Raw genomic sequence first — 12209 nt, forward strand, 5'->3', positions numbered from 1 at the left:
CCCCCCTCCCACCTCCCCTAGCAGATCTTATGTGACTGCTAGGCCACCTAGGAACATGAACAAAACAAGAGGCAGCACAAAGACTGCCAGAGCCATCACAGAGGGATTTATAGATCTTTTTGGAGTATCCAAACTACGGTTTGAAAGTCAGGAGGAAATACAAAGATACAAAAGAATAAAATCTCTTGCCCATACAGCCCTGTTTCAGTAAATATAGCTTAAAGCAAAAACAAACAAAAACACAAACAAAAAAGCCCCTCACACCTTCATCTCCTCATCTCTCCCCACCACCCCAAAAGGAAACAAACCACAAGCAACCAACACCTGCCTGCTGACCTCTCACCATGTTCTTGGAAAGCATTAACTCAGAGCTCAGAGCTCAGTTGCACTGCCACAGATCTAAAACAGCATGTGCCAAGCAAAGAAGCAGTGCTGCTGCTACACCTCAGAGACGCATTTAGGGCTCCCAGGGTAAAGCATTAGATGGAATAGCAGGACTGGCAAGCAGCCTAGCAAGAGGCAAGTGAGGAATTTGATGTATGCATCACTCCTATTAAGAAGACTGACTTCTGCTGCCATCCTTCTAGGACATCACATGAAGCGACGCAGCTGCAAGAGCATCTACATTTGCAAGTGAAGTACTGGAGAGTGGTGAATTAATAAGAAATGATGGCTGTAAAGAATAAGAAATTATTGCCTGTGTAATAATAATAATAATTAGATAAGAAAAGGATAATTAGATCAACCCCTCAAAGCTGTGGCTTCCCCAGCAGCTACACGGAAATGTGAACTGGGATGGGATCAGGAGGTGCAGCTGCTTGTCGGCAGACTGAGAGAAGTCATGCAGGGAGGAGAGCACTGTGGCACAGCAGGTGGGAGCCAAGGCACAGCTGCACACAGCTCATGCCCTGTATATGCCCCACAGCTCTCCCAGACCTCACTTTCTGCTTGCAGTCATGCCTTTCCTTCTCCCAACAGCTTCTTGGCAAAGTAGTCTCTCCAGTTGCTCTGCACGTTTGGGAAGATGGGAGAAACACGGGATCATTCCAAGTTTGAGAATGTCAATAGGAAAAGCCAAACAGAAGAGAGAAGATAAGCAATTGGCTCAATTGCTCTTTCTTTTGTTAAATGTCTAAATTATGAATTATTTAAAATGTTCAAGCCCATCCTCTGCACCAGTCACTGCATTATTCTAGCAGAGACCCATCCTGTAACACAGCCAGTAATATCCCTTTGTGCAACCAATAGGCTGAACTCGAGCTTTTTGTAAATTTTAATATTGAAAAAGAGAAAACCATGAAATTTAAGTTGTGCATTAAAATGATTAAAATATACACACACAAAATCTCTACAAAAAGCCTATGCTCAACTTGCTGTCTTTTCCAACTATTGTTAAGAAACAAACCAACTCCTCCCCAAAATTCCACGTTACTGACCAGATTTTTCAGATCAGAACAGAAGCCAAGCTCTGCCCAGGTACCATCTATTCCAGCACTGTGGAAATACACTTCACTTCTTTTTTAATCCAAATTTGACAGACATAAAAGCAATGACTGCTTGTCAAGAAGAGCAGCACAGTAATGGGTTCTCCACATGCAGGCTAAGAAGAGGCTGTGGCTGGGGCATTTAATGGCAGTTTAGACTTTAACACAGACAATCGTAAATCAGCTTACAAAGTAACTCTGTCTAGTTCACTTCAAACAAATCAAGTTTGTTCCTTTCAAGGTAACTTCACATTTCATCTAAATTATGTTTCCTTCTCGCTGCAGTGGTAGCTTGCCTAATTCCCACTGAATTATTACTTTCATCTCTAAATAAGAATTCAGCTCTCTGGAGACAGACATCAGAACACACAACCCAAAGAGCACAAATAAGAAAACCCGTGTGAAACCACACTTGATTGATCTGTAAATCACACGATCAAAATGGCTCAATGTTTCCCGTTTAATTCAGTGCTGCACCATTTATAGCATCAGAGGGAGAGCGTTACAGAAACTGCAGAGGCAAAGCATGCTGCTCTCATGATCAAGTGATCTTGTGAGCAAATTCTCTATGACAATCTAGTACCCATAACACAGTTTTAATAGTCAAAAGGGAACGCGAATGAGGAACAGATGAGCCGTTTGGTCTTTTGAAAGAAAGGATAAGCAGATGCTTGATATACTGCAGAGGAGGAACTTGATTTTTAGCATAGATAAGAAGAGAGAGAGGTTCCAACAGGAAGCATTGCACAGACTGGGGGTGGGGGAAAAGCAGTGGAAAGGTCTCTTTTCTTTCCTGGCACAGGAGAGGTGGAGTTAAGGACACCCCACAGAAAACAACTTGGCAACAGCACAGAAGGTGATATTAGGGAAGTGGCTTAAAGAGCAGATGTGCTTGTTGGGGCTGCACTGCTCCTCTTACACTCAGATCCATCCAGTACTGATTCAGCAGATGCAGGACAGCGCCCGTCATTACCTGTCAAATGCTCCTGCTAAACATCACACACTAACAAAATGGATGCTCCACATGGAATACTGTTTGTAACACTGGGAATGAAAACACATCTCCAACCAGCTATTGAGCAGTTGTAAGACTGTTCAATAAATACTTGGATCAACACAGATATATTGACTGGGTTAAAAAGGAACCCAACAAACCCTCAGCATTTACAGACACATGTTTAGACAGGCAACTGGGATTCCTCCCTTCCCCCTTTTTCACCTAAATCTTAAGTTCTCACTCTACCCCAGCCCTTTCAGTCTAAGAACAAAAACTTCATGGGCCACATCTAGATGAGCAGGAAATGGCCCAGTGAAGGTAGCGCTGACCTCAGCTACCGCAGGACAGTAACACATCACAGTTCCTGCACTGGCTCACATGGCTGTGCTCAGCTCCTTGCCTTCCTTAGAACCCTGCTCCAAAGCCGTTGCAGCCAATGGCCAATTTAGGCCAACTCTGGGAGCTCGGCGGAGATCTTGTGCCCCGTGGATAGCCGTACATTTCACCAGAACAGCTGATAGGTAGAGCAGACAGGCTGCACACTCACTGATAGGATGCTGCTTTTCCATCCAGCTCTCCGGCAGGCAAACCAACCCCAGACTGGCCTGCACACTGTGCTTCCTGACCAAACGGTGACCAGAGATCACAGAGTGATGCCAACTGCTGCAGAGCCGTAGGGAACACTTTAGCAAATAAAAGGGAAACGTTACACTGGGTGCAGGGCCTACTCACTGCAGAGGGGGCTAGGAGCAGGCAGGGTGCAGAACAGGCACAAGAGGAAAGGCAGAGACACAAGACAATTTCCCAAGAAACCAGGCTGAGCTACTGCTGCTGCTCTTGGAATGGTATTTTTGTTGTGCTGTTGTTTTTTTTTCTTCTCCAATAGGAGAATGCCAAGTGAGCAGATTTCATACCATATAAAGGGCATATGGCCATTGTCCCTATAAAGCAACAGCATGAAGAACCAAATAAGAAGGTTGATAATCTTTCTGCTCAAGCTAAGCATCTGGTTTTCCAACACACTTGTATCCAGCCTGAGCACCTCACCAGGAATTCTACTTATTCATAACAAGAGAAGAGGCTCTCACTTCAGATGACAACAGGCATGCTTGAGCCAAGGCACTACAACAGAACTAAGTGCGTCCATAGCAGTTTTTTTTATTCTTTGAAATTCACAGGGCACAAAAGCACTGTTAACTATTACTACTAATCTAATGTGCTCAATTAGTTAGCTATTAGTTAGCTCCTGAAGAAGAACCCTTTTCCAATGGGAATGGCTTTGCACACACCATACCAATGCTGTACCTGTGTGATGATCCCATTGCTGCTGTCAGAAATCAGGTTATTGAGCTGCTGTTTATACCACATCACTCTGCTTGTTAACTGCTGCATTAACATTTTTAGTAGAGATTTCTTCCAGAGGAAGCAGATGGAATTACCTGCCTTCTGTTTATGCAACAGATTCTTCAAGTGGGTGCATTACAACACATCACTGAGTGCTTCTCATGTGCTTAGGGGAAATCAGAGCTATTTTCCTCCTTAAAAGGGCTACTGCAGTCATTACAACAGTTAAGGAGTTAAATGTGCACCAGTAACACTAGATTATGAATTCCAAGTTACAAATTGCTGTTTGCCAAGATTCGAGACATATTAGACATTAAAAAAGCAACTAGATGTTAAGAACTAGACAAAATAATTTACTCTCACATCTATCAGAAATCACTGCCTTACAGACTTTGAGGTGTTCCAAGCACACAAACACGAACACAAGACTAGTATTTCATGAAACAAGCAGTTCTCCTTAGAACTCCACCCAGGAGAAGAGCCAGGATGACAACACACAATTTTAGCTATAGAAACAAAATGCTGCCTGTAACAAGTTGTTTATTTTTTTTTTTTTTTTTAAATAAAGCCAGCTAACACACCTTCATTGCAATCTGCAGGCAACTCAGCCAAAGTTAACATCTTTCTCTTTTTCTCTGTGCAGACTGTATTACTAAATTCTGCAAGCATTCTAGTTAAAAAAGGGGTACCTGTATGAAACAGCCTGACTTTACCACCAGCTTCTGCTGTGTAAATCAGAACAGTGACTTCTAATCAAGGTGTAGCCAGTTGGTATTTAAGCTGCTCACCTACAAAAGGGTTTGGAGAATGGTGGGATAGGCAATGAGAGGCAAGTCACCCAAAAGTGAAATGAGCCCCACGAGAAGAGCTCCAGCCATGCTGAGCATGACCTTCTGAGGGGATGTGGTAAGCAGAAAGAATCAGTTCAATTCACTAACAGTATAATACCACCATTGTTTATGAAGGCAATGTTAAAAGCAAAACATGTTTTGACAACGAGAAGGAAAACAATAAATGGTTTTAAACTAATGAAAAGCCATTTTGCAGCACCCACTACTGCTTTTCTGTATTTACTGTATTTCTAGGTGTGTTTTCTTGCATACAGAGCTCCATGCAAGTTATTTGTAGAAAGAAAAAACCAATCTACAAAGAAAGCACTAATCCATGCTTTTCTAATTTAAAGCGTTTAAAGAAAATCTGAATAAGACGCTGCCTCAAGTCGTTTCCATTTCCTTCAGCTATATGAGTTCACAGAGTTTTTCCACAACAGTTCCCTCAACTTCCACACATGTGTTGAGAAATGGCTGTTGCCATCTTTCCAGTTGGTGAGTAGCCAGATTACCAGATGGATCACAGCTACACAGCAGCAGTGGTCTCAAACAGCCAGCATTCACCAATTTGGCCCAGTAATGCTCCAGTTTGGCCCAGAGAAATACACCAGTGCAGGCAGTTTCTATAGAGGAAAACAGAATAGCTCACACTGAGAACCTCCTTTCACCTCACCGACATCATTCCCTCCCAGTGCTTACAGGCAGCATGTAAGTAATATAATTCATGGTTGTAGAAGCAGCACAGCCAAGTAAATACATGCCGGTGGTGAATTACAGAGCAGGGCCAAGGCCCTCAGCCACCAGCAGCAGATGTTGAGCAATACGGGAATGTCCCAGTGCAGGAGGGTGGGGCGAGTTCCACAGTGAAGCAAAACTGAAAGAAAAAGAGTGACATGAAAAAGGAAGCAATCCCAGCTTTACAACCAGTTTTTACTTTAAGAGTATTTTATGCTACTGCATTAACCTTGGCTTCCCAGTAGGAGAACTGAATACATATGTTTAACCATTAATACAAGGAACTTGAGGAAAAAAACACACTATAACAGGACAGAAGAAATAGTTGGGGAGAACAAAGCTCTTCTTTCTTCCTGTTTCCTTGCTAGCGTCAGATCTCAACAATTTGCTAACCTTTAACAATAACCTTGGGAAAAAACACTGACGCTTGGGTGGTTGTGATTTCTGTTTTACTCACAGCATTTACTTGATCTGTTTCATCTCCTCCCTTACAAAACTTTCCTTCTTCCATCTGTCTTTCCCTCACCCAGATGCACAACAAGCCATAAGCCCACTTCTGCACCTGCTGTACGGGCACATACGCTGAGACTGCCACTTCATTCATTAACAGCACATTAAAGGCAAGTCCTTGCTTCATAGTGCACACTACAGTAGTTTTCAAACCAAAATAGAACATGGAGTATGGAGAGAAAATCAACATATCTGCCAAGAGAAACAGAAAACTGTTGTGCACTAAATCCTCTCCATGCTGGAACTCAAGCAGAGTAACAAAAAAGCATGGGGGGGGAGAGGACCAACCCAAAGCATCATAAAATGCCTGAAATACATCTTTCTTGTCCCCTGAGATGAATTTTCCTCACATGCATAAACTAAGTTCAACAGCAGGTTAAAAGTGAGAATAATATTAAAAAAAAAAAAAAAAAAAATCAATCAGAAAAAAGTCACAGAAAAACAAATCTTGGTCACTAACCATCACTCTGACATTAACCAACTGTAGGATCCAGAAACAGCAATAAAAATCAATAGGTAATTTTCTTACTGAACGACCACTTTTTCTTAGTAGCCTGTATCTGCAGACACTGAGAATAAAGTTGATTTGCAAACAAGTGTCAGACGTCTAGAAATCAGATTTATAGATGTGAAAGTTCTTGCATAAATATGAGCCAGTCTTTTCAACTGTTTGCACACAAATGAAATCCTGCTGAATTTGGAAGGACTCTGCAGCTTCTCTGTGTCTGCAAAGGTCTTCCATTAGATGGGGGTCAAAGATTTATCTCTGGAAAATTACTCAGCAGCATCCAGCTCTGACCCACTCTGTGATTAGGGCACAGAGTTGGGACTTGGGAGATGGAGGACTGACCCATCGATGAGAAGAAACATATACCCCTGGTCTGCCTTTCATCATGTTGGACTTCATATCACATCTGTAAAATATAAGTCTAGAACTCTGCACAGCCCCTCAGCACTGCTCTAAATCCATGCCCTAAACCTCTCGTATTAGAGACTATGTAAAATCTGGTTCCAAGTGTTTATAGTTTTAAGTCCTATTTCCCAAAAATAACAGCACTATTTACTCAAACAAGCAGACTATTAAACCACAGCAAACTGACACATTTGGATGCAATGACATATTTGCAACTCTTCCATGTCAACATTTCGTGTAATACCTCAGTAAGCACTCCTTTAGAATTATATTTCTACTACTTTATGTCCAAATAACATTTTGCTTGCTGCTTATGCTACGTGCCATTCCACATATGTTAACAGAAACGTTGTGAGAGACAGAATTTTAGAAGTTGCCTGAAAACTAAGTATTACAACAAACTAACATTTCTGATTATTTCCAAAGAACAGATATCTTTACAGGTTTCATCCAAGTACATTCAAGCGCTTTATTTCAAGTCAGAGCTATGAAAGCAAGTATTTCACAGAAACAGAAGTATACGGACAAAAGCACACCTATGCACATAGCTGAAAATAGCTCTTCATTCTTATTTTACCTTTTAATTCCACCTTCCTTGCTTTAAAATACTGAGCACCAAGTGATGCGTTTCTTAGATTTCCTACACTGCTACCAAAACCCAGCAAGGCTGGTGAATGCTGCACATCCCTGTGCGTCTCCATTTCCCCTGAACGGGTGAACATCCTCCCGAAGCAGACTTAATTTCCTCCTACAGACAGAACAGGGAACATATCATCCTGACTGGCACCGACCACAAATCAGATTTCCACGAGGTTGAACCCTACCACCGCAGCCTTGACGCAGCCCGACAAACCCCTAAGCCCCAAATCCCTCTTAGGGAGGATGTTTTCAGCCTAATTACACCTCCGTGACACCGGACCCCGGCAACGTTAATTAAAAGGGGGGGAGAGGGGGGAACACAACTCAACGCGGAGTTGTCGGGTACGCAAGAAGTTCCAGATCGGCTCAAAGCGAGCGAAACAGAAAGAATAGGGGGAAACGCCACTCGAGCGGCCGCAGCTGTGAGACGGAGATCCCGCCCGAGCTCCAGAGCCCCCAACCCCTCCCCGTGGCTCCGCCGCCATCAGGCGTTTCAGAGCGGGCAGAACCCACCGGGACCCCTTCCCGCCCTCCGACGGGAGGTCAACCCGGCTCCAGGGACGGCCCCGGACCGGGGGACAGCGGGGCGAGGGGGGAGAGAACAAGACCGCTCCGAACGAACGCCCGAGGGAAAAGTGACCCCTCGGGGCTCCCCGGTGCCTCAGCGCGGGGCAGAGCTCCCAGCAGGGCGGCGCGGGGTCCCCCCGCCCGGCTCTCGGCCCGCCCGCCCTCCGTTCCCGCACTCACACACACACAGCTCCACCACGTAGGCGTAGTAGGACCAGGCCACGACCAGGGCGATGAAGACCACGGGCACCCAGGCCAGCACCCTCTGGCAGCACTTGAGGACGTGGGACGGCGCCATCTTCCCCCCGCGGCCGCCGCAGGAGGCATCGGCGCCGGCGCTGCACGGGCGGCGGCTGCAGCAATCGCCGCCGCTGCGGAGCCGGCCCCGGGCGGCGCGGGCAGGCCCTGGGCGGGCCGCAGTGGGCGGGAGATGGGCGGCCCCGCGCCCGCCGCCTCCTCCTCCTTCTTCTGCCTCCGGGTGGCGGAGCCCCGACGGCGCGTGTCGGCGCGGCGTCCCGCGCGGCTCACAGGGAGGTCCCTGCGCGGCAGCCCGCGGCCGCCGTCACCGCACAGCGTGGGGCGTCCCTCCGGCCGTCCGGGTCGGCTGCGCCAGTCCTGCCCCGAGCTGGGCTTGCCTCTCCCAGCTCCTGCGTACCTGCCGCTTCTCCCGGCAGGGCACTTCGAGAAGCTGAACTCTGCGCAGCTCCGCTCTGCGACATCGGCATTATTCTCACCCTGAATCCAAAGCACAACGCCATCCACTACTGGGAAGGACGTGAACGCCGTCCCAGGGCGATGAGCCGCCACGGCCTCAGATCACGGCCCCGTTCCCTCCCGCCGTCCGCTCCCGGCCGTCTGTCGCGGCGCTCCGGCACCACCTGGCGGCGGCCGCGCTGCAGCACGGCGCTGTGGGGTTCCGCGGGTTCCTCACGGCGTGGGGTCGGCCGGGAGCAAAAAATGAGCAAATAAATGCGACCGACCGATGAGGGTTGGGAGCACAGCGTGGGGCAGCTGTGTGGAGTCTGTATGGCACCTTCGCAATCACGGCAGCAATGAAGGGGCGCAGTTCTGTCAGCCTGTGTGTGGCACAGGTTAGCTTGAGCCACTGAATATCGAACAACTGGTATTCATCTTGTAACATACGGGATGAAATTGGGACCTGGAATGTCAGAAATGAATTTTTCTGAACTATGTTGGATGTTAGGAAAAATTTCTTATCAGAAGGAGTGGTGGAGCAGTGGCACAGCTGCCCAGGGAGGTGGTGCAGTCGCTGCCCCTGGATGTGGAAACGTGGAGATGTGGCACTGAGTGGTGTGGTTAGTGGGGATGGGCTGATGGTTGAGTCCAACCTCCAATCTTAGTGTCCTTTTCCAACCTTAATTCTATGATTCTATGCTCACAGCATGCCCCTTCCATACCAACCACCTGGCACTGTCTGGCGTTGCTGACTACCTGGTGAATGCTGTGGAAAGAGCACATAGTGACATTCAGTGGTCCTATATTTGTTTGGTGTTGAAATGCTCACAGCTAAGCTAAAGAAAATGGGAGGAATTTTGAATCTCATATAGGATAACTCAGTAACACGCTGTTGCAGTGTCAGTCATAACCACCCGGACACCCAAAAGTAGATTGAGGCAACAGTGACTGCCAAACTAGAAAAAAATACCTCTTAGATATCAAACTCAGGAATCTCCAGTTGTTCACTGTACCAAGCATAGCCACTGGCAATGGAAACATTGAACCAGTGGTTGGCTGCTTACTTAGAATCATAGTGTCACAGAATATCCTGAGTTGGAAGGGACAATAAGGATCATCAAGTCCAACCCCTGGCTCCACACAGGATCACCCAAAATCAAACCTTGTGTCTGAGAGCAGTATCTAAATGCTCCCTGAGCTCCAGCAGCACAGGGCCTGTGCCCACTGCTCTTTGGTGCAGAACCTTCTCCTAACTCTCAACCTGATCCTCCCCTGACTCTTATAAATAATTAATTTCTTTCTCATGGGCAATACATTAGAGAGGTGCTGTTTTCTGGGGGTCATTGGGATGGTGATCTCCTTGTTAAAGGATGGGTGCAAGCCATGGAATATAAAACTGTCAGCAGTGGGATGTACAACCCTGCATCATCCTATTGGAAGGCTTGGGTACAGGGCTGTTGAACTTGAATTACAAGGAAGATGTGCACATACAGTGTGAACATTTGTCTAACCAACCACTTTCGGAAGTGAGCAACTTCACAGCATATGTGCTCTTCATCCTGCGCTGAGCCCTGAGTGCCACACCACCATCAGTGGGAATGGGCCAGAATGGGTCTCCAGGGAGATGCAATTACAGCCAGCTTGTGCTGAGCCTGTGGTGCCTGTGGCTGCTGTTACTGCTCTCTGACACTGCTTTCATCCTCCTCCCCGACTTTCGTAATAATATCGTCACCCTTTATAAGAAGTAGTGAATATGAATCACAAAGCCAGTGACAGCTGTATAAGCCTATGAGTGATGATTTTTGACCAGCTATTGCCGGCAACATTTCTGTGCAGTGTTTCCATCCTAAGAGGAACTGAAGTAGAAATGAATCAAAGAAAGATGCTGACGAGGCTGGGATGCTCTGGGAGGGCAGCTTGTCCTGCATGTGTGCTCCCACCCAAGGAATTGCACTGCATAAGGACCACTTGGCTCAGGGAGTAACATCTTCCACTTCTCAGAGCCATCTGGCATGTATCTACTCTGACTTCCTGAGCAGAAAAGAACTCCTTAAATGGATGCTAGGCAGAATGGAAGCAAGCTCTGCTAGAAGTGACTGTGTGTCTGCTTGGCTTTGAAGCACTGCACTACAGCTCATGTGAGGTCATCCCATAATTGTCAAGAAGCAAAACCCAGGTGTCCTTGGTCCATTTCACATGCCCCTTTCTGGCTGCCCACCTGATTTACCTACATGAAGATCTCTGTGAGAGCAGTGAAATGTACCTTTGCATCCTCTGCTCTGGCAGGGGCCTCCTGCACAGTCTTCCAGAATTTTGTTTGTTTATTTGTAATAAACAGTTCAAACAACTTAGCAGGGAAAAAGTGGAAAAATTTACTGCACTGTAAATTACTGCGTCACCCCTTACAACTTTTTTTTTTTTTTTTTAATTGAAAAAAATATATAGCTATACATCTGCTGTCCTTTTGGAAAGCTGCCTTACAGCAAAACACAGCAAACACTCCTTCAGATGTTCTCATCGTTCTCTTTAGCCTTCATCTTCATAATTTCATCTCAATTTTGCTTCAGTATTTCTTTCCTCTGAGGGCTAGGAACAAGCCATGACCTGGCAAGAAGCAACCCAGCATCCTTTTAGGTGGAGGTTGATGCAAAATAATAATGTGGCTCATTAGGAATCTTTTTTATTTGTTCCTGGTAGTAAACAGACAAATCAATTTCTGTAGGCTTGATTTCTGATATACACATAAAACCAAAGGAGATGGCTCAAATACTTGCTCTCTGCATTCCAGTACGGCTCATGTAATCTTGTATACATTAACTGTGAGTAATTAGCTGTCCTTGTTTGCATTGGGTCAAATCCTAGATTGCAAAGAACTTGTTTTGTTCAAACAGCATTCAAAACATTTAATTTCAGCTGTGGGTTGATTTATTCATTGCTTTCCTAGCATCCTTGTGTTCGGTCATGTTCATGTCTCCTAAATTACAGTTTGAATTCTCTTTTCTAAAGACCAGCTGCAGAGCATTTTGCTACCCTAAAAAGCTGCAGAGCATTTTGCTATCCTTCCCATTCAGCAGGGAATACAATCAGCTATCCTGTGACTCAGCTCCCATTGCTTTAGGAACCACCTTGTGTGGTTTATTTAAGAGACACACACTTTTTAGTAATGTTTGCTCCTAATAGTATCAATTTCAAAGTAGATTAAAATACAGTAAGATGCCACATAATTAAGATGAAAAAAAACCCCAAAAAACCAAAATACTGTATTGACGAGTCTTTAAAATTGTTCCTTTCTAAGAGTTTTCACCCTTCCAACAAAACAGCACTTCAGTTTATAGAAAAAAAGTCCAAATGTAAGTATTCTTACTTAGGATCCATTAAAGCTTATGAACAAAGAAGGCATTGCCAAAGTACAAGTTAAGTCTGGCGAAGCTCATCTCCTGTGCTCCCTCTGCAGTTCATGGGGAAGGACTCAAGGGAACGGCCTGGGGCTGCAT

The 12209-nt window shown here is 45.7% G+C and overlaps 1 protein-coding gene across 1 annotated transcript in view; it reads right to left on the minus strand.

Moving 5' to 3' along the window:
* The window catches only part of ZDHHC20 (zinc finger DHHC-type palmitoyltransferase 20), a 41826-nt gene extending 33411 nt beyond the window's left edge, over positions 1-8415 (minus strand). Inside the window, exon 1 of the mRNA XM_052671161.1 lies at positions 8200-8415. Within this exon, the coding sequence (XP_052527121.1) occupies positions 8200-8317 (118 nt within the window). The 5' untranslated portion in view covers positions 8318-8415. The remainder of the gene's footprint in view (positions 1-8199) is intronic.
* Between the last annotated feature and the right edge of the window lie 3794 nt (positions 8416-12209).

Source organism: Tympanuchus pallidicinctus, unplaced genomic scaffold (assembly GCF_026119805.1).
Source record: "Tympanuchus pallidicinctus isolate F22 unplaced genomic scaffold, pur_lepc_1.0 scaffold11, whole genome shotgun sequence".
NCBI lineage: Eukaryota > Metazoa > Chordata > Aves > Galliformes > Phasianidae > Tympanuchus > Tympanuchus pallidicinctus.